This window comes from Elephas maximus, chromosome 3 (genome assembly GCF_024166365.1).
Source record: "Elephas maximus indicus isolate mEleMax1 chromosome 3, mEleMax1 primary haplotype, whole genome shotgun sequence".
NCBI lineage: Eukaryota > Metazoa > Chordata > Mammalia > Proboscidea > Elephantidae > Elephas > Elephas maximus.
Genome location: NC_064821.1, coordinates 104,241,000 through 104,264,741, shown reverse-complemented (window position 1 = coordinate 104,264,741; position 23,742 = coordinate 104,241,000). Strand labels below are relative to the sequence as shown.

At 41.2% G+C, this 23,742-nt stretch overlaps 1 protein-coding gene across 18 annotated transcripts in view; it reads right to left on the bottom strand.

Moving 5' to 3' along the window:
• Nucleotides 1-23,742, bottom strand: part of FGGY (FGGY carbohydrate kinase domain containing) — a 627,007-nt gene that overhangs the window by 125,278 nt on the left and 477,987 nt on the right. The window contains exon 16 of one of the 18 annotated variants that reach the window (XM_049879406.1): nucleotides 18,581-23,677. The exons of the other annotated variants lie outside the window; for them this stretch is intronic. Coding sequence (XP_049735363.1) covers nucleotides 23,648-23,677 — 30 coding nt within the window. The 3' untranslated portion in view covers nucleotides 18,581-23,647. Of the gene's footprint in view, nucleotides 1-18,580; nucleotides 23,678-23,742 lie in introns of those variants that run through there. 18 annotated transcript variants of the gene reach the window in all.

Genomic DNA, 23,742 nt, shown 5'->3' with positions numbered 1-23,742 from the left:
GCGGAGAGAAATTAAGAAGTTTTCTCCAGTCAACTAAAGAGTGGCAGGGCTGGGTTGTATGCCCAGGCAGTCTGGCTTAAACTCTGGGTGCTCAACCACTAGCACTGTGCTGCTTTAAGAAGTGAAAGATGCCAGTTGAGGTGTGGGGAAGAGCAGATGATTTCAAAGGCAGGAGGAAATATCACTGTATAGAAAGGAGGTTCGGAAAGTCCAGGAACTACAAAAGCTCTGGAAGAGGGTTCTCTACACCCACGTGGATGGGAGCAGTCCCCCAGAGTCCTGGCCTCTCTCCTTCAAAAGACCACCCTGGAGATTTTTCCAGCATTGAGCAAGGGTGTAGGTGTTTTGTTTCTTTTAGGCCCAACTGAGACGTATCATTAGGAAATTGTCTCAGACTCTTGAGCAAGCTCTCCCTCCACTTTTTGGCTACAGAATTCTCAGAAGAGATAAAAGTCAACGGTTTAAAATGGCCAATTGCATATAAATGGCCAGAGAAAAGAGGCTTTTTATCAGGGAAGGCAGGAAACAAATATGTATTGAGTAGCTACCATGTGCCAAAACATGGGAGATGTTAAACCTCACAATCACAATCACAATTTTGAAGTTGTGATTAGGCCCATTTTACAGAGAAATATAAACTAAGACTTAGAGCCGCAAATTGATGTCAAGGTCAAGTGGCAAGTAAAGGACCCTGGATATGATCCAAAGCCCACATGACTTGCAGCCTCATGCTCTTACCTAGCTCCCTGCTGCCTCTCATTTGCCTGTGACTGATCCAGATAAATTTTTAGAATTTTCCCATAATTAACGGTGAACTTGCACAAACACAGACAGCATTCTGCCAGCCTGGGATGTTTTGGTCTAAGCTTTGCCCCTGGAGTAAGACACTTCACCTTCCTGGTCCTTATTTTACTCTTGCATATATAAAGATCTGAAATGTTTTTTAGTCTGAAACACAGCTTCAAGAGGAAAAACAGTTTACAGGGACAGTTTCTAAGATATTTTGAAGTCATGTAGAAGAAATTCAATGGATCGGATTATATGAAAATTTAAAACTTCTGTATAAGGCATCGTAAGCTAAGGTAGATGACAAGGACCATATTGTAATATAAGTAAATCTTCAGTCTGTATGACAAAGGATTAATATTCGAGTATATAAAGAACTCCTCCAAACCAGTGGAGAAAAGATGAACACCAGTAGGAACATTAAAACAGGATATCAATACGCCATTAATAGAAGACAGAGAGCAAGTGGCCAGTGGCTATAAAGAAAATGTTTTCTCTTACTAGTAACGGTAAGGGCAAAGGAAAAGAACAATGAGCAGTCATTTTCTGCCCAACAAATTGATAAAAATGCTAAAAGATTGACAATATCCACTGTTGGCACAGACACAGGGACACCATTGGCAGGAATACAAATTGTGACAATCTTTTTTTTTTTTTTTTAATTTTTATTAAGCTTCAAGTGAACATTTACCATTCCAATCAGTCTGTCACATGTAGGTTTACATACATCTTACTCCCTTCTCCCACTTGCTCTCCCCCTATTGAGTCAGCCCTTTCAGTCTCTCGTTTCGTGCCAATTTTGCCATCTTCCCTCTCTCTCTATCTTCCCATCCCCCCTCCAGTCAAGAGTTGCCAACACACTCTCCAGTGTCCACCTAATTTAATTGGCTCACTCTTCATCAGCATCTCTCTCCCCACCGCTGACCAGTCCTTTTCCAAATTGTGACAATCTTGATGGACATTTTGACCACAGCTAACAGAATTTTAAAGTGCACAAATTCTTCCACTAGAAATTCTACTTTTCTGTATCTCTCCAAGAGAAAACATCATACTTGCATATAAAGAAACATACCAAGGATGATCCTTGACCATTTTTTATAATAGCTAAACACTAGATATTACCTAAAAGTTTATCATTAAAACCAAAAAACCAAACCCATTGCCGTCCAGTCAATTTCGACTCATAGCGACCATATAGGACAGAGTAGAATTGCCCCATAGGGTTTCCAAGGAGTAGCTGGTGGATTCAAACTGCCAGTCTTTTGGTTAGCAGCTGAGCTATTAACCGCTGTGCCATCAGGGCTCCAGATATCTATCAATAGGACATGGTTTAAATGATTTTTATATGTGCAGACACTGGAATTACTATCAGAATGTGCAGACATGGAGCTGTTTCAAAATATCTTGTTAAATGACCAAAAAAAAAAAAAAAGTTGCAGAAGAATATATACACTACGATCTCACATGTTCCTGAGAAATGAGGATGGAGAGACATTGGCTTCCTTATTTCGGATATAACATCAGGAAATAAATATCAATCTCTAAAAAAGGACATCATGTTTGGTAAAGTGGAGAGGGTAAGCAAAAACGAGGGAAACCCTCAATGAGATGGGTTGACACAATAGCCAAAAAATGGACTCAAACATACCAACTATCCTGCCAATGGCACAGGATCAGGCAAGGTTTCATTCTGTTATACACAAGGTTGCCATGAGTCAGAGCTGACTCAACTGCAACTAACAGAACAATAACAAAATGCGTTAAAAAGGTTAGAAGAAGAAGATATAGAAAATGTGTAAGAGCGATTACCTCTGGGGTCAGGAGAGGTTTGTACCTTTTACTCTATTCCTCTATATTGCTTAAGATTATACAACCTAAGTGTATTCCTATCCTTTTTCGATTATCTACAGAGGAGCAAGTCTGCCATAGAGACAGAGCCACAGGCCTTGTGCTCTGGGTTATTCACTGTTCACCTAGCATTGAGAAATACCCTGACCTCAGGCCAAGGCTCCCTCTTCTGCTGATGGGAATGGTAAGTGGTTTGCCTGGAAGCCGTTTTTACCGCATTCTCTGTCCTCTCCACAGGTGCTCACATATCTGGACTTGCACACACGTACGCACATTCCTGTGTCATGTACATACTCAGAGTAATTACTGTGTGGGCTAGTTGATGGCCCGAGAACTTTTGAATTGTGGACCAAAGCAATTCTTGTCATCTTGATAAAACACGTATACAATCACAACTCAAGACAACTACAACAAAAATAACAAATGCCACGCCCCATAAGCACAAGCCTTGATTTAAATCATGGGGTTCAATGGGCACACACTGGATGTGAAGCTCCTTAAATAATGGCTCTGCTAGCCTAAAACATATCAGATGTTCTTTTAGCCTTAGCTCGCCCAAGACATAAACTATGTGTTCAGGGGAAAGCAAAGTCAAATGACTCATGACAGAGTTTGTTTTTAGTATGAATTATTTTTTCTGGCTCCTTGCTTTTAAAGACGGATCCTTTTCAGATGGGCTGAAGCAAGGGCTGCTGGGAGCTGGGATCATGAGGCTCACCTTCCCCCCCTTTCTGAAAGCCTGAAGCAGATGCCCTGGGAGGGAGAGTTCATTTCCCATTATGATCTCTCCCATCATGCACTGCTGCTTCTCTTATTTATTTTTTTTCCTTTCAAAGCAGCATAATTACAGCCTTGTGGTAGCTGTGTGAAGTGGTGGACAGAGCACTGGATTTGGAGCCTAAAAGACCTGAGTTCCAATTTCAACAGTCATTTACTAATTGTGTGATTCTGGGAATGCCACTTGACTTCACTGGGCTGCAGTTTCCTTGAGTGTGAAATGAGAATAATAATAAGCATCACACTGGCCTGTGGTGGGGATTCAGTGAGCTGTCACAGAGAAAGCACTCGGTCAATGGCACTGGACTGAACTTCCTCAGGATGGAGATGGTGGCCTATTCATCTCTGTATCCTTAGTGCTTGCCTGATAGTGGGGCAGAAAATATTTGAGGAAGGAAGGCAGCAATGGAGGGTGTCAGGAATAATCATGACAAACAATAACAAACATTCTTTGTATTTACCATACGCACCAGGCACTGTCCTAATTGCTTTATGTGGATTATCTCATTACTCATCACAAATAACCCTCTGAAGGAGAAACAAATGTTGTCTACATTTTACAGTTGAAGAAACTGAGGCACAGAGAGGTTAAGAAACCTGCCCAAGGCCATATGGATGGGTCATGAAGTGGCTGGGATTTGAATGCACGTGGTATGGCTTTAGAATAGGAGGAGGAGAAGGAACACTGGCAAACCGCATGCTCCCTATGTGGAACCTAAAGAAAGGCTACATCAGGAAGAGCCAATCTACTGAATTACAGACACCAGGAGAAGGATAAGGACATCAGAAGTGTGGTCATCCCTGGCCCTGCGGTGAGACAGGTGGAGGACAACCAGAACCCGCCCAGCAGTATGGTGGATTAGGACAGTTATTTAGGGTGCTCTGGGCTCAGAGAGTGGGCTCAGAGAGGCTCCATGAATCTGAAGGGGTATCCCTAGGACAGGGCTGCTGGCCTGGGAGGACAAGGGAGCTGCTCAGCTGGTATGCATATACATTTGATACTTCCCCCTCCTCAGCAGGTAGAACTAAAATGAACCCAGGATTCCAGAGCTGGCAGGGGCCTTGGAAACTGCCAGGCACCATTCTGCTTTACAGGTTAGAGGACAGTAACTTTCTTGATGCCATACCACAAGTTAGTGGCAGAGCAAAGACTAGAATCTAGGTCCTGCTTCCTAAACTAGCTCTCTGCCTCTAGCTTCTAGACCACACTAACAGCCCCTCTCTCTTCCATGTACAGCATTAAGGTTATGATTTCTTTTTTCATTCATTCATTCACCACATAGTTCCCATCCAATCAACATTCAGGAAAGATAAGAATGCTGGCCATTGGGTTTGGGGTATGTCCAGTCCTGTCGGTAAAGCCATCCCTAGAGTAAGGACTTAGCTTGATCTCCCATTAAGTAACAGAATAATCTACTTAGCAAGCAACTTTGATGATAATGGAGCTCCCCATAAGTCTGCCTACAGACAAATGAAGAGCAGAGCTTGGAACAGCGATTTCTCTGGATGAATTAACAATATGTCTTTTGGCTTACTACCTCCATCTCATGAGCTGCCTTTGCAACACGTGTGTGAACAAAATTGTTAATTCACTTATTCATTCATTCATCATTTATTCACATTTCTTCATCAAAAACACAACTGAATTCTCCTCTGGGCTCATGAATCCTTTGTTCCCCAGATCTAAAACTCTTCCCCCATCTCAGCTCCTCAATACACCACATACACACACACTTTAGAAAGTTTCTTCTGACTCCCCAAGTCTAGGTGAGGTGCCTCACCTACCACAGCACTTAGCATACTCTGTTCTAACTGTATGTTTACTGTACTTCTCTTCTGCAATATTGTGAGAAAGTTGAGAACAAGGACTGAGTCTTGTTTAGAGTTGTCTCTGTGGACAAGGAGATAGACTAGCTTAAGTGGCTGGCACATAGATGGCACTCAAGAAATATTTGCTGAGTATATGAATGCCAGAAAGGAAAGTGATTGTAGCATGATAACCACATAGGCTCTGCTCTTAATGAGCTTCCGATCTAGCGCAGAGGCAGACGCACAAAGGAGGGTCATGATACATGGAGAAGTACTATATCCCAGGTCTGTCCTGTGCTATGGGGGCACTGAAGAATTAATGACAAACTGTGCTCAGAGGGCTGGGATTTCAATGCTGCCTTAGGTTCATCTTAATCTGACTTGATCAGGATAGAAATATGTGGGAATGTGGGTATGTATGCAAAATACACAGGATGTAACCTTTCTCAGGCCCCTTCTCCCACTGGATGACACCTGAGGATCTCTGCAGTTCCAAACTGTTCCTCTGAATTCAGTGAGACCAGGGTCTGAGACAGAGAGCAGCATCTGAAGAAACCCACACCAGAGAATTCCTCTTACTCAACATACTCCAGCCTCCCTATTTATGTATTCTTTTTTTTTTTTTTTGCTTTTCCTTAGACACATTCAGTTCACTTAGTTCAATTACACCTCAGGGCCTTTGCTTTTGATGTCCTCTCTGTCATGTGGGCCTCATCTTAAATATTATTATTATGATTAAATGAGTTAATTAATAAAAAGAGATTAGAAAAGTACTTTGCATACAGAAAGCATCAATAAATGTTGCCTATCAACACCATTTCTAAAAATGATAAGAAAGCCCTGTGGATTACAAAGGTCTGATCCCATTGTACATAGGGTTGTCATGAGTAGAGGTGGAGTCGACGGCAACTAACAACAGCAACATCACTGTCATTTGGTCCCTAGGTAGTGCAAAAAGTTTGTGAGCCACTGCTAACCAAAAGGTTGGTGGTTTGAACTCACCCAGTGGTGCCTCAAAAGAAAGCCCTGGCAATCTGCTTCCCTAAAGATTACAGACAAAAAAACCCTATGGAGCAGTTCCACCCTGTAACACATGAGGTCGCCCTATGCTGGAATCAACTCCACGGCAAACGGTTTTTTTGTTTGTTTTTGTTAAACTTCATCATCATCATCGTAGTCATTGTCATCATCACCATCATTACAAAGAGAGATGACAGGAAGGTAGTGCCTGTCTGTAAGGATTACATGCATTGCTGTGTACTATATTAACTCATTCTTTTGGCGTAGTGGTTAAGAGCTACAGTTGCTAACCAAAAGGTCCGCCATTCAAATCCACCAGGCACTCCTTGGAAACTCTATGGGGCAGTTCTACTTTGTCCTGTAGGGTCGCTATAAGTTGGAATTGACTCGACGGCAATGGGTTTGGTCTTTGTGTTTTTTTTTTAAATGAAGCTTAGAATTGCTACAATGTACAAAGTCAAACGTGTCCCCTATTTTGAATTTAATATAGTACAAAAACCGTTTTATAAGAATTGCTTATCAGTGTTTATATAATCAAAGAACTTAAATGTATTTTTAATTAAAAAATTCATGGTTATTTTAATCAAGAATTTAAAAGTTTTAGGACACGTAAACATGAAGAACCACGTAAGAGCTCCAGGAAAATGGAAGAAATGCTGATGACATTAGTGGAGAGAATAAATAGGCTAAAAGTCTGGGGGGTAAAAACCTTATAAAGACTAATATGGAGAGAGAACACTGAAGAAAGAAAACAGAACAGCTGAAGATGTGAGAAGAAATTACCACACTGCAGCAAATCGAAGCGCCACATGCAATAATCATTTAGCGGCAATCAAGAAATGCCTATCACGAAGGTGAGAATACCAACCAAACTGCTGCAAGTAAGAGCAATAGTCAGACACACTTGAGAAATACAATGATGTTTTATTAATAACTATTTAACCAATGTCATAGAACAAGGTGTGTACTGTTTGATAAGAAACTAGTTTGTTCTGTAAACCTTCACGTAAAGTACAATAAAAAAAGGAAAAAGATAACTAAGTCTGCTAGAACAGTGTACCAAAACCAAACCAAAACCATGGCCATCGACTCGATTCCGATTCATAGCAACCCTATAAGACAGAGTAGAACTGCCCCAGAGGGTTTTGAAGGAGCGGCTGATGGATTCCAACTGTTGACCTTTTGGCTAGAACAGTGTATGGTACTGTAAATTCAGCTAGTTCTTTATACAAGACTCCTTTGAACTGACTCCTTCTCACTTTTTTGTCTCCAGATCAGAAGCCGGCTGGACAAACTGGCAACCTATCTCACCCCGGCTGCCACGTGCCTTCTCTCTCCTTCAATCCCAGTAACCCAGGAGCACGTTGTCATTCCATCTCAAAGAGCAGAGGGATTGATTTCAAAAAAGATAAGAGAATCAATCCCACCTCAGGACATTTTAGCAGCCTATGCAATGTTCCGTGCAGCCCCTAAGTGTCACTATTGCAAAACTAACAGACGCTTGAACCGCCAAAAAAAAAAAAAAAAAAAAGAAGAAATAATCAGTACAGTACATTTAGTGCAAAACAGTAAAAGCAATAGTAGCTGAAAAGCCAGACACCATTTATTACAGAAGCTACAAACAAGTTCGTATCTCTAAGACCATTATTAATTTCCTCTTTAATTCAAGGGCTCACCCCAAGAAAGAGAGACATCCCATTTTTCAGCCAGAAAAAAATCTCAGGGTTGTTTTCTCTCTGAAACATTTATATTTAGGGGCTCAGCTGAAACTCACATGATGATAAAAGTTTGTGGTAGAAATTGTTTTATAATCAAGATTGGCTTGATAGCACAAAAGAACTTGTTTTCAGAGTAAATATGAGACAGTGAATGAAGGTTGGCTGGGAAAAAATGTAACTATGTTAGTTTGATACTCAACCAAAAGCTATAATCTTACTAAATATATTTAAATACGGTTTTCATTTAGATTTGGCAGCTTGATTAATGGGGATGTATTAAATAATACCTGGCTGCTAAGAGTATATTTAGGAATCAGTGCCACACAAAACATACAGCAAGTACAATTCAGTTTCATTATTATTTAAGGCTTCTCTGTTCTCTTGGCTGTGGGCACACACATATTAAAAATTAAGTACACACACTCAATGTATGCTCAGCCCTTTTAAAAGGCTTTCTCTTTAAACAGAAACATGTAATGGAAAATGAACCCAACTCTGGAGAAAGGTAATGGATTCATTCCTTTGGGGGCAGCTGTCCTGTTTATCAAAAGAAAGGAGAGAGGAGGGTCAGAAGCAGGGGGAAAAAAAAATTCCCAAGCGGTGAGCAAAGAGAGATGCCCAACTTTAGAGAGGAGTGGAAATCAGCCTGTACACCCAGGCTTAGCTCTTTGCCAGAGCTGAGAGGTCTAATGAATGGTACCTTTTACCAGGAGGCCATGGGGGTGTCAGGAGGGGGAAGAGAATATCTTAAGATATGTGGGAATGCAGGAATGGATTAGTGGCCAAACAACTGCAGACAGATGCTAACTGTTTCCCACACATTAAAGAAACACTTTGTTTTCTTTTTCTTTTGAGCACCTATAGTTTTCTGGGCATAATGCTATATGAAACTGGGGGCTCAGAGTAGCTGGGGAGATAAATGATGATGTCACCAATGAATCGATTATGACTCACGGCGACCCCACATGCGCGGAGTAGAACTGCTCTGTAGAGTTTTCAAAGCTGTGACCTTTTGGAAACAGATCGCCAAGCCTCTCTTCTGAGCCACCTCTGGGTGGGTTTGAACCACCAACCTTTCAATTAATAGTCCAGCACTTAACTGTACCACCCAAGGGCTTCATCAGATAATGATGATGCAATGAGCCAAGTGCCATCATAGAGTTCTACTCAATGTTCCTGATGAAAAAATCACATATCTGGTCTCATTTTCCTCCTAAACCAACTATCTTCCTGTAGGAAGGGAGAAATATTTTACTCAGAAATTTTACTTTTCAAAAGGGACTTTAAAGCACCTTTCTGTACTTTTATGCTATGGTAACAGAGGAGCAGCTGGAATTTGACTACCAGTGTGGCAGGATCATTGCTCACTGGACAGAAGGAGAAATCTTGTTTTCACTTCATCATTATTCCTGTCTCTCCCTCCAGCTGATCTCTCACACCCTACATAGATGGTATCTGGTCAGGGCTGCTTCCTATTCAATTCTTCAAGAGAGGAGAGGTTTGAGGGCTTCCTCCTTTCAAATCTATGACATTTGTCCACTCTGAGGTGTCTTGTTCTTTCTGCCTGAGGATTAATAAGGAGCCTCATTGGTACTGGAGAGGACTGAAAGCTCGTTTATCGAGCAGCTTCTGCATGTCAGGGCTAGTGCAGGTCCTTTTCACATGACATTACATCATTGAATGACCCAGTAAGGTAGGTAATGTAGTAAATATATGTATTTTTGAATTTGAGAAACTTAGTTTAAATTCAGAAAAGTATAGAAAATAATTTCTCACCATGAGAAGAAAAAAAAAAACTGACCTTTTTTTATTATAGGTATTATTCTATCCATTTAAAGACAACAGAACTAAGGCTCAGAGAATCTAATTACATCTATAATCAAATATTTAGCACTGTATTTTTATGCAAATAATTTGTATATTATGTATTTTTTTTTTTACCAACCTTTCAAAACCCCTCCCCCTATTTTCGTGAGCACCCTATGCTGTGTGTTATATGGGTGGATGCATTATTTGTGAAAATATGGTAAGTTACAGAGGTAGGGCTATATTTCAAGGTTGCTTGACTTGAAAACCCACTTTTTAAACCTCCAACTCCATTGTTCCTATGGCTGACTGAAGACTTGGAGTGAGGGCAATAAAGGATATTGGGGGTGGGTGGTGGGCACAGCATTGATTATATTTATCTTCTATGTCACTTACTTCAAAACACTGGAAGAAGAGGATCTGACTTCTACCAGACTCAGATACTGCTTCGCATTGGTGCTGTCATCCACAACTGGGCTATCCATTTTCCCCACTAAAGCATTAAGCACGCCAGTTTTCACGGAGATGATGGTTACAATCAGAGGATCCAGGGAACAGGCAATGTTGTATTAGGACACAACAAGGAAAGCCTCCAATGGTCATTTATAATGCTCTCTTGCCTGACACAGTATATAAAGTATGACCTGCAACACTTTTAGATTTGTGGAAGTGAAAGTCCTTTTGTGGTACATCCCTGCTATTTTTCTGGAAAGCAGGAAGTCTGAAGGAAACAATTTTTTTTCTTTTTTTAAAGTAAAATTTTACATCTGTATGTTTTATATAAATTTTCATCCTGCTTTGGCCAGCAATGAGCTCTCTGGCCATGAAATTCTTCTGGCCACTTCCCCTCTCTGGGTCTCGACTTCCTCATCTGTAAAAAGAGGGATTGGAGAGGATGGTCTCTGAGGGCCCTTTCAGTTTTCAGATTCTGATTCCTGTTTTTCAAAACACAGTGCTGATACTGTCTACTCTATTGGGTAGGCATCGTTCATTACTGACACTCATCAGAACATTTTTGTAAGCCACTAGTCAGCTCTGAATCCCTATACTCGCTACACTTTTCCCAAGGGATAGATGAAGGAAGGAAGGGTGCAGTGTGAGATAGGCAAACGGGCAGTTCCATGTCCTGAAAACAGTACTGAACTGGGAGACTGAAGCTATAACGTTTTCTCCTGGTGAATCAGGAAGAAAGGAAGCATTTAATGAGGACTTCTATGTGTCAAGAGTCCCTGGGTGGTACAAATTATTAATACACACGGCTGCTGACTGAAAGGTTGGAAGTTTGAGTCCACCCACACAGAAGTAGCTTGGAGGCAAGGCCTGGTAATCTACTTCTGAAAAATCACCCATTGAAAATCCTACAGAGCACAGCTCTACTCTGCCATACGCGAGGTCACCATGAGTCAACTTGATGGCAACTGGTTCCATGTACCGAGCACTTTCATATGTATTATTATTTCACAAATTTTAGTAATTCATATAGCATCTTCGCAAGTGTTTCCATACCCAAGTACTACCTACAGTATTTAATATTTATGAAATTTTTTTCTACATTGATTCTGAGTTAACTCCTTTTTCTTTCCTTTTTTAAAAATAGTCTTGTTCAGGCTGGCATTAATCCAAAAAACACAAAATAATAAATGTTGGAGAGGCTGTGGAGAGATTGGAACTCTTATACACTGCTGGTGGGAATGTAAAATGGTACAACCACTTTGGAAATCTATCTGGCGTTGTCTTAAACAGTTAGAAATAAAACTACCATACAACCCAGAAATCCTACTCCTCGGAATATATCCTAGAGAAACAAGAGCCTTCACACAAACAGATATATGCACACCCATGTTTATTGCAGCTCTGTTTACAATAGCAAAAAGCTGGAAGCAACCAAGGTGTCCATCAACGGATGAATGGGTAAATAAATTGTGGTATATTCACACAATGGAATACTACGCATCGATAAGGAACAGTGACGAATCTGTGGAACATTTCATAACATGGAGGAACCTGGAAGGCATTACGCTGAGTGAAATTAGTCAGAGGCAAAAGGACAAATATTGTATAAGACCACTATTATAAGATCTTGAGAAATAGTATAAACTGAGAAGAACACATACTTTTGTGGTTACGAGGGGGGGAGGCAGGGAGGGTGGGAGATGGTTTTTTACTGATTAATTAGTAGATAAGAACTGGTTTAGGTGAAGGGAAGGACAATACTCAATACATGGAGGGTCAGCTGAACTGGACTGGACCAAAAGCAAAGAAGTTTCCGGGATAAACTGAATGCCTCAAAGGTCAGCGGAGCAATGGAGGGGGTTTGGGGACCATGGTTTAAGGGGACTTCTAAGTCGATTGGCAAAATAATTCTATTATGAAAACATTCTGCATCCCACTTGGAAATGTGGCGTCTGGGGTCTTAAATGCTAACAAGCAGCCAACTAAGATGCATCACTTGGTCTCAACCCACCTGGAGCAAAGGAAAATGAAGAACACCAAGGTCACACGATAACTAAGAGCCCAAGAGACAGAAAGGGCCACATGAACCAGAGACCTACATCATCCTGAGACCAGAAGAACTAGTTGGTGCCCGGCCACAATCGATGACTGCCCTGACAGGGAGCACAACAGAGAAACCCTGAGGGAGCAGGAGATCAGTGGGATGCACACCTCAAATTCTCATAAAAAGACCAGACTTAATGGTCTGACTGAGACTAGAGGAATCCCGGCGGTCATGGTCCCCGAACCTTCTGTTGGCACAGGACAGGAACCATTCCCAAAGGCAACTCATCGGACATGGAAGGGACTGGACAGTGGGTAGGAGAGAGATGCTGATGAAGAGTGAGCTAATTATATCAGGTGGACACTTGAGACTGTGTTGGCATCTCCTGTCTGGAGGGGGGATGGGAGGATAGAGAGAGTTGGAAGCTGGCAAAATTGTCACGGAAGGAGAGATTGGAAGGGCTGACTCATTAGGGGTAGAGCAAGTGGGAGTACGGAGTAAGGTGTATATAAACTTATATGTGACAGTCTGACTTGATCTGTAAACGTTCACTTGAAGCTCAATAAAAGTTAATAAAAAAAACAAAACAAAACAAGACTAAAGTGGCGCACCAGCCCAGGGGCAAGGACTAGAAGGCAGGAGGGAACAGGAAAGCTGGTAGAAGGGAAGCCAAGGTTGAGAAGGGAGAGTGTTGACCTGTCATGGGGTGGTTAACCAATGCCATAAAACAATATGTACTAACTGTTTAATGAGAAACTAGTTTGTTCTGTAAATATTTAAAGTACAAGTAAAAAAATGTTAAAAAAAAATAGTTTTGTTCTAAGCAAAAATGTCTATAAAAACCCAGGTTTGTTCACATATTTTTTCTAGTACACAGTAAGCAAATATGTAACTAATAGAAAAGGTCTGTCCACATACCAGCTAAAATCGTCCTGGGTACCACTGGTGGTATATGTGTGTATTTTGCAAGGTGCCGTATTATCTCTCTTTATCTCCATTTACAGCCGCTAGACACTGGAGCCCGTGGTGGTTAGTAACTCATCCAAGTTCACATTAAGGACCAGCAGACCCCAAAGTAATGTACTGGTTTATATTCCTGATTTCTTTGGAAGCCTTATTCCTCTAGTTTTTTTAGATAGGATAAGGTCTACAAAGTTGTGTAAGCAGCATTCCCAAGATTTTTGCATGTCATGGATGGTAACACTTCAAAAATTATTTTGGAGACTAACATACGACTAGTAAGTTTTTATTTTGCCAAAAAAGAACTCAAAATAAAAGTTTCCTCTTTTAAGATAACAATGATAATACTAAAATGAGCATTTTACACCAAACAATTTGAAAGGATACTTCTCAGACAGCGTAATTTAAAAGGAAACAAATTAGTGTATGGAAGAATTCACAACATTCTGCTTACTTTTTTATATTTCTCAGTCCTTGAAAACTCTGTCATGGACCAGCTCCTACCCAGGCTAAGCATTTGTGGACCACAATATAATGGGAGATGATTTTGGAATCAGACAGATCTGAGTTGAAATACTGGTTTTGCACTAGGTACATGCGTGGCTTTGGGAAAGCCACTTAACTTCTCTGAGCTTCAGTTTCTGATCTGTTAACTAAGTATACAATGCATGTTCTGAAGATTAAGAGCAGTAAGTGTGTAAAATGCCTAGTACAGCACCTGACCTATAGTAGGAGCTCATTAAATGGTAGTGGCACAGTGGTTAAGAACTCAGCTGCTAACCAAAAGATCGGCAGTTTGAATCCACCAGCCACTCCTTGGAAATCCTATGGGGCAGTTCTACTCTGTCCAGTAGGGTTGCTATGAGTCAGAATGGACTCGACAGCAATAGGGTACCTGTAATTTTTACCACTCTCTGTTGTATCTACCTAGGAAGGTTGCTATGAGGAAGCAACAGCAATGCATGGGAAAGTGCATTATCAACTCCAATGTGTTACACACATGAAACTCTTGCTTTGGTTCTCACCCTAGGAAAGTCTCCTTGCCTCACCAATTTGGGTGAGAAGCACCTGTCCCCACTACCATAGCATCCCATGCTCTTTCTCCTTTACACCTGTCACATTGTACTGAAATTGCCAATCACTCCTCCTTTCCCTAACAGCCCCACACGACCTCCCTAAAGGTGGCAAATGTACCATTCTTACTTGTCACTGCTCCTCTACCATCTGAAACATACCAAAAAAAAACCAAACCCAGTGCCATCAAGTCGATTCCAACTCATAGCGACTCTACATAGTTGCTGCCAAATACAGAACCAGTGCCCTTTTAGTATTTTAAATGGGCACAAGAATTTATGGGGGGATTAGTGGGAGTTTTCAAACTTATACTTGTGGTCTTATGCTTGATGGTCTCGACCATGGGTTTATTGCAGCATTTCCCAATGTTTGGTCCTAAAAACCTAAGCAAAATAAGATGTTCTATGAAAAACTAATTCTTTGGTCAAGGACATTTGGGAAACACTTTATATTCTGCATGCACCCTCACCCCAGGGGAGCTTCACAATGCATATATTTACATACTAAAGTCTTAAGAGAAGTCTTGCTATAAAAATTATCATTTTCCAAACTAATTCTTTCTGGGAATACCTTTTAATACGTCAGGGAATACTCTGGGAAATTCTGGCCTATAGAAAAACTTGTACTCTGAGCAAATTTTTCTCATGGTTTATGTCCATTTATCTTTCCTGGTTCTCCTTCCCCCCCTTAAACCACATAAGCCAGAACAGGAGAGACATACAGACTGGGTTTGACAAAAAGGCAGAATCTGCAACATAGATAATAGAACATTTGAGAAAACTGATAGACAGTTAAGTTAGAATATGAATACACTGACCAGTTCAGGGGCTGACCACAGTGTTTTGACAGTGACTGCGAACATACCTGTATCACACCTCACAGCTTTAGCATTTCAATTGCTCTTCCTTCTCTCCCCATCCCACTGCCCTCCTCCCCTCACTCCTCCTCTTCTTCTTCTTCTCTTTACCATCATCATCATCACCACCACCACCACAGTTAATATTTATAGCACATTGTATGTGTCAGGCATTGTTCTAAATGTTTTTCCTGTGTTAACTCATTTAATCTCCAACACAGCTTCAAGAAGGAGGTGCTAGTATCATCTCCATTTTACAGGGGGTCGGGGTGGGGGTGGGGGTGGGAGTTGAAGTGCAGAGAGGTTAAGCAATTGGCCCAAGTTTTGTAAGAGGGGTAGAACATTTTACAGATTATACATTGAGAAATTTTACTGTTTAAGAAATTGAGGCCCTGAGGGTTTCTTTGCCTTCTTCAGATGAAGCAGTCGGATTCTAATGTACGCTCGTTATACCACATTAGGTTGCCTACTGGTGTCCATAATATTTTCTATTGGTGAGTTATTTTACAGTTTACTGAGAACTTTCACATCCTTTATTCTATTTAAGTCTAGTATTACTAGTAATGGAGTCCTGGTGGCCTAGTGGTTAAGAGCCTGGCTGCTAACCAAAGGGTCAGCAGTTTGAATCTACCAGGTGCTCCTCGGAAACCATATGGGGCAGTTCTACTCTGTCCAATAGGCTTGCTATGAGTCGGAATCGATCTGATGGCAATGTTTTTTTTTTTTTATTACTATTATTACTAGTAAAAACAATAATAATATGCGACACTGATGATCCAGTGGTAGAATTCTTGCCTTCTGTTTTTTTATGTGGGAGACTTAAGGTTTGATTCCCCACCAATGCACCTAACACAAGGAGCCCTGGTGGCACTCGGCTGCTAACTGAAAGGTTGGTGGCTTGAACCCACCTTGCAGCTCTGCAAGAGAAAGACCTAGCAATATGCTCCCATAAAGATTACAGCCTAGAAGACCCTATGTAGCAGTTTTACTGTCATATGGGATTGTTATTAGTTGAAAATTGACTAAACAGCACCTAACAACAACAGTATCTCACACGCAGCCACCACCCATCCATCAGTGGAGGCTTGCATATTGCTATATGCTGAACAAGTTTCAGTAGAACTTCCCGACAAAGATGGACTAGGAAGAAAGGCCTGGTGATCTACATCTGAAAATCAACCAATGAAAACCTTATGGATCACAATGGTCTAATCTGTAAAGAATCAGGGGGATGTCACAGGACAGGCAGTCTTTTATTCTTTTGTGCATGGGGTTGCCATGAGTTGGGCCTGACTGACTGGATGGCAGCTTACAATAATAATAATGATGATGAAATTAACAATAACTATTTCCCATGTTTGATGAACTGACTTGCTAAAGGCCACAGAGCTTAGGAAGGTGAGATTTGGGCTCATACTCAAGTCTCCTGATGCCAAGTCCAGGGTGAGTTCTACCTTCAAAAGATGGGTCTCTCCAACATGACTGTAGCATGATTAGCCCAACTGTGGCAGAGAACAGAGGTTTTACAGCACCAGTCCAACAGCCAACTGGGCGTAGCTTTTAAAGTGACTCAACATCTGCCATTAATTATAGTTCCTGTTGCCATGGTGATGGTTTATTATTTCTAGGCTGATAAGATGGCCAACTCAAGAATACTATCTTTTTTCTTTTCCCTCCTACTCTCCAGCAAAGCTTTTTCTCTTTTTCTCCTCTCACCCAGCAGTGTCAATCTTTTGCCACATGGTATGATGCAGTGTTTCTCAAACTGGAGCCCCTTTTGGGCCCCGGCTGTTAATCTTTGGAGTTCATGAGAATTTCTTTTCCTTTTGTTCAGAGCAGAGGTTCTGACTCAGACCAACCTAGGATCAAATTTCATCTCTGACATTTACCAGCTCTGTGATCATGAACAAGTTAATTTTCTTCCCTCATTTTTTTTTTTTTTTTCCATCTGGAATAAGGAATAAGGATGTCTAAATGACGGTTATTTTGAGAATTTGATATAACAAATGTGAAGATGCTAGCACAAACCTTGGAATATAGTAGATACTCAAGAAATGGTAGAAATTGTGGTAATGAAAATAATAGTAATGATTATTATTACCAAGAGATGAGATGAGACAGACATTGAAGGTTTGGAGTTGTAGATATTTTATTTTCATTCGTTCATCAACTATTCTAATTTGTTCTTCCATTAAATCTGTTCTACTCCTTTATAGCACTTAACCCAGTACATATCATATAAATATTTGTATTTATTCATTAACTGTCTCTTTTACTCAGTTATAACCATGATAAGGGTTGGGATCATGGTTATTTTGTTTATCACTGTATATATGGGGATACTTGTTGAGTGAATAAACAAATATTTACCAAGCATCTACTACGTGTCAGGTTCTGTGTTAGACACTGCTGTTGTTAGCTGACACTGAGTCAACTCTGAACTCATGGTGACCCCATGGACTATCCTCATCATCAGCTGTGGCTTGAACTGTTGTGATCTATAGGATTTTCACTGACTGATTTTGGAAGTAAATTGCCAAGCTTTTCTTCTTGGTCCATCTTAGTCTGGAAGCTCCATTGAAGCCTGTTTAGCATCATAACAATATTCACGCCTCCAGTGACGGACAGGCGGTGGCTGCATAGGAGATACACCAGCTGGGAATTGAACCTGGATCTCCCACATGGAAGGTGAGAATTCTACCACTGAACTAGAGATATGGAATAACTAAAGCAAGATTCCTATTCTTAAGGCGCTCACATAAGTGATCTGTGAAAATTAACAAAAATATAAAGGAAACGGGGCATTCAACTTTGACCCTGAAAGTTTTTTTTTTTTTTTTTTTAATAGTAAGTCCTATTAATATAATAGAACAAAATCTTCACTCATCTTCTAGCACACAGGACTGGTGTGGGTGGTGGTGTGGATGTCTCAAAGCTCTAAGTGCCAAGTAGGATTCAAAATGGTGGTGTTAAGCCCCAAAAGTAACCAGAAATTCCTTCTGAAACATACAGTTAAAAAAGAAAAAAAAAAGAAACAAGGAAGACAAAGGAAGGAAAAGCCTTTCAGAGAGCTCTCTCATTGCCTCCTCTGGTAACAGTCTGATCCTCTGTGCTAGCGAAGCAAGAGGTTAGATTCCCCAGACAGAAAATCAGTCTCTAAGAGTCTGTGGATAGAGTTTCTCCATCACCAGTGCCACGACACACAGGCTGTCTTCAGCCAAGGAGGATGAGGCCCAGAGGCTTTAACTTCCCATCCCACTGTACGTTATCAAGCCAAGGTGCCACCACCTCCTGTCCACCACAGTCTAACAGAGTCTAACAGTCACGCAGGGCCAGAGGTCCCATGGTAAATGCCCTCTAACCTGCCTTTCTCATAGGCTAGGATCTCCCCACTGTGAAGTTATTTTATTATTGTATTATTAGTTTAATATCATTTTGGATTATCTCCTCTGAAACAATCTAGTCCTGTGCTTCTTCATTATGTTCAGCAGAGACCCTCGACGGCTGCCATGCAGTACAGAAAGGGAGGGTGTGGCAGGCTAAGAGAAGACTCAGTTCACCTTCCATTTATCCTATACTTTGGGGTCCCGAAGTTTTCACTGCTTTAAATTTTTTGAAAATTGTTGTGCCTGATCCTTTCAGTTTAAAGCTGAGGACACCAAAGGGGTTCAAAGAGGTAAGCCTCTTGCCCTGGGTCCCATGCTGAGTTATTCAATAATGGGACAGATTCTAAAGACGGGGAAGCTTATATTTGAAAAATCAGAGCAACTGAGACTCATAGGAGCAGTTTGCAGCCAGTGCTAGCATGAACGGGAAAGTCATTTCTGGAGACATTGATAATAACTAGGTGATACTAGGTCAGATTTTACCAGCTAAAGACTCCAAACCCATTCACAGTAGCACCACTGCTTTAGGTGGCTGGCTCTCTATGTAACTAGAAGTGGATACCTTCCTAGCCAGCTCCAAGGAGATTACAAATTATCTGTAAAATTTCATTTCCTGTTTGGTACAGCACATTCATCCAGCACCTACTAGGCTAGGCTCTGGCTATATAAGATGGTAGGACTTGGACCCTTACCTGAAAGTTCGCACTCTACGGGGGAAAGCCAATATTGACACATTTAAGGGCAGTGCTGGAGATAAGCATAGAGGGGGTGGGCCTTACCAAGAGGAGTTTCCCAAGAAACTTTACAGAGATGGTTTTCAATATTATCACAGTGAGCAGGCTATTGTTGTTAGGTACCTTCGAGTCAATTCTGACTCATGGTGACCCCATGTGTTAAAGAGTAGAACTGCTCCATAAGGTTTTTCTTGGCTATAATCTTAATAGAAGCAGATTACCAGGACTTTTCTCCAGGGTACCACTGGGTGGATTTGAACTGCCCACCTTCAGGTTAGCAGTTGAGCAGAAACACTTTGCACCCCCTAGAGACCTCAGTGAGCAGATTATAGAGTCAGAATGACTGAGTTCATAGTTTAGCTTCACTTCTTACTAGCTATGTTATCTTGACAAAGTACTTCACCTCTTTTGTGATTCAGGTTCCTAGTCTACAAAGTGGAACCAACATCGGCACCTCATGGGACTGCTATGAGGATGAAGGGCACTAATACACAAAATGCACTTAAACAGTGGCTGGTGTGTGCTAAATGAATCCTCTCCCTTATCACTTTTAGAAGCCCCTTTAGGGGTGCCAGCTTCCCACCACACCACAATGCATTGGAAACTCACTAAAGCCTGCTTTTCCCTAGTAGCACTTGCTCGAATCTCCATTTTAGGATTGTCTATAAATTCTCCTCTAGCATCTGCAGTGGTTAGTCAGCTTACTGAGATGAAGACAACTGCTGTAGTCCAATTATTCAAACCAGTCTGGTCTGTCAAGATCCCTCCTCATCAGAGATGCTGACAGGTGAAACTGACACGGCCAACTTGGTAGGAATTTCATTCCCATCAACTTCATCCAACACACAGGGTCCTCTGCCAAGATGTCAACCGACAGGGTGGGTGGGGGAAGGGTTTGGGAGGGGGGAGTGTGTAGCTTTTGAGCTGGTTTCAGATGGGTTGCTTCCTTCCCACGTCTTAGTGACACTGTCTCAGAAGGTGCCTTCTCCATCCTGAAATTCTCAAACATGATATTTTACACCTTATACACAAATGTCCTCTTGTGAAACAGGATAGCTTTCTAGAGGCATTTAAAGAGTGTTCCTTTTCCACCTCAGGGACTCTTCAAAATGGTGAGAGATGAGTAATAAATCTTTGTTATTATTCCCAGGCTGAATTAATTTACATGGTATTTTTCTTACCCAAAAACAGCATCATCATGTATGAAGAACTTAATGCTTTTTTTTTAACGAAACTATCAACCTATGCCTGTATATATGTGTGTATGTGTGTGTGTGTATATGTATAAACAATAGAGTCAAGGGATGCTACACAAAAGGATGTTCCCAAGACGCCCAAATTCCTAATCCATTTGCTTGTCGTTAACAATCCCTACCCCCAATCAACTGCGACCTTACATATCCAGCTGTCTTTTTTGCTGTACCTGAACTGTGATCCTTCCCATCTGTTCTTCGCTCTCACTAGCATCTCCGTCCAAGAAGCCCTCTTCCTGCTACGTCTCTGTCTGTCCTAACTTCACATCTCCACTCGAGCCCATTTCCAGTCCCACTTCTTACACAAAGCCACACTTCTCTTTCCTGCTTGTAGCCATTATTGGAGCCTAGATTATATAATGACATTCTCTGGTTTCAGGTCGCTTCGCTTCAATCCTCCAACCGAACTGTCAGCTCTTTGAAGGTGGGGAACCTGGCCTTGCTTTTTCTCATTTTTTTTTTTTTGATTTCTAGAAACACTTGACCCTACACTATAACCCAGTACTTGGATATCACCTGTAGAAAGTGCATGTGCTTGGGGGCTTGAAAATAAATGTCCACTGTGACCTTGGGTAAGTTGTTTGAATTTTCTGAGTTTGTTTGCTCATTTGTAAAAACAAAAACAGTAAGCTTTCCACAAAAACCTGTTGTGAGAACTAGATGAGAAAGGTAAGTGCCTGATACTGAATACTATTTCTGTACAGAAATTTCTAAAAGAAGACCAGTGCAATATGAGTTATGTATACAGGTTTTTTTTACTCTATGCTTTGAAACTGTAAGAAAGCTTGGAAAACTTTGAGAAGCAGCTATAAGCCAGTAATAAACATGTGTTCTGAGACAGGACACTCTGAGTTAGACTTAAGTTAAACTCTTACCATCACCACTTCATAGCTGTGTGACATGCCTTCTCTGAGCCTGCATTTCCTCATTTGGGGAATAAGAGTAATCACACACCTACAACAGTGACTCTCCTAGAATAGTGAATGGCCCACAGCACAAGCTCAAGAAAGAGGAGTTCCTGTTCCTCGTGACTATACATTACCTTATGGTATATCTGGCTGTGACTTGTAATTAAGCCTTGTCTCCACAGAGAGGTAGTAAGCTGCTTGAGGCTCTTGGCCTCAATGCCTAAGTCGGAGTTAAGTACCAAAGCAGGATTCATTAAAGATACCCAGGTCAGTTTCTTTTCTTTTGGGCTTCACTTAGTCAAAGTGAACTGCTCTCTGTGATAACCAGCTACCCTTTCTCCAGTTGGCCTAGCCCATTCCACTAGAGAGAGAGGAGGGGAAGTGGTAAGGCTGACTTCTCATTTAATATTTAAAAGCAACTATATAAGTCACAGTCCAGTCAGAGTCCTAGAAACTACTCTAGATCTTTCAAAAAAAAAGAATTTAAAACAAGAAATGGGTTGACATAGGTATCATAAAGGAGGCTATGTCATAGGTATCATCTGTCACAGATATAGATAGAATAAACTAAGAAGCCAAACAGATAATGTTGAGGTGGCCCAGAGATTAGCAACAGCAGAAAGTTGCTCCCTTTCTCAGGGCTTCAGAGACAATGGGAGGCAGTGGTGTGACCAGAGCCAGGGGCCAGGGATATCAGGCTGAGGTTAAAGTCAAAAGGGCTGAGCGGACAGAGTTGGGACCTGAAAGAGAGGCTGGAAGCTAGAACCATACACAAGATACAGCAGCTGCTGTCATGAAATGGACAACTGATCTGACTTCTCTTCCTCCAGTTTTCTATCAGTATCTCCCACTGGTCAAACCTGCCCACAAGCCAGCTACAAGGGAGCCTAGGAAATATAAACAGAACAGAGCAGAGGAGGGATGAACAAGGTATCTGATGGCAAACAGGCAAATGACTAGCCCGGCGATCTTTCAATAATATATGTAAAGCTCTAGTATACTCTGTGATTTATAGATTGGCTAAGAATATTGACATTGTTCTTGTTAGCTGCCTTCGAGTTTGCTCTGACTCATGGTGACCCTATGTACAACATAATGAAATGTTGCCTGTTTCTGTGCATCTTTGTGATTGTTGGCATGTGTGAGCCCATTGTGGTTACTGTGTAGTGTCTTCCAACCCAGGTGGCTCATCTTGCAGCACTATATCTGGAAATATTCTGTTGTGATCCAAAAAGTTTTCACTGGCTAATTTTTGGAAGTAGATTGCTGAGCCTTTCTACCTAGTCTGGCTTAGCCTGGGAACTCCAGTGAAAATTGTTCACCATGGGTGACCCTGCTGGTACTTGAAATACTGATGGCATATCTTCCAGCATCATAACAACACACAAGCCACCACAGTGTGACAAAATGGCAGACAGGTGGTAGAATAATGATGCTAGTTATCATTGTAAATATGACTAAGTTTGTATACCTTCCACTGAAAGCTGATTAATATCAGTAACTATGCTAATTACTTTATGCATATTTTCTCATTTAATCTTCACAAAAATTTTATGAGATAGGTACTCTTAATAGTTTTATTTTTTAAAATTATACACCAGGCTTGGAGAGGTGAAGGGATTGTCCTAATGTACTTCTAGAGAATTTGAACTCAGGATTTGAACTTAAATTTGTGTGCTATCAGAGCCTGTGCTCTTAGCTACGGCCCTATAATAGGTTTATTAGTTATAATATGAATCATATTGCTAATAGTAACAGGAAGGGTGCTGGAGAAGCTGAACGTGAAACTCCTCATAATCACTGGGAGAGTATTTTGAAGACCAGCATTTCCAGGGCTAAAAGCCTAGAACACTCTGTGAGCACTGAATTTGCCCTTAACAAAAGTAGAGGTTAAAAAAAAAAAAAAAAGAGTATAGCATACCATCTATAAGTGAAAATATTTCACAGGGAGCAGGTTGTCCAAATGGGGTTGTGGGGGGCCTACAACACTTAATGCAGTTTATAAAAGTCCACAGTGTTCTCTCTTGAAGGCAGCAGGGTATTTTTGCTAAGAGGATGCCAACTTCAGTGGCCTCTGTGGGCTTGCTGTTTACTGATATTTGATATGCTTCAACAGCTGCTGCCCTTCTTGATTGATGGGTGCTTCATTTTAGCACTTCCTTGACGCCAGGCTGGTAAAAACTTCAGTGCTGAGGTCCTCTAAGACGCTCCTAGGTCAGTAATGCAGTTTTGTTTGCCAAGTGGGCTGAGGGAAGGAATATGCAGGGAAGAGAGGGTAAGGGACATGCTATTCATCCACCAAACTGGGAA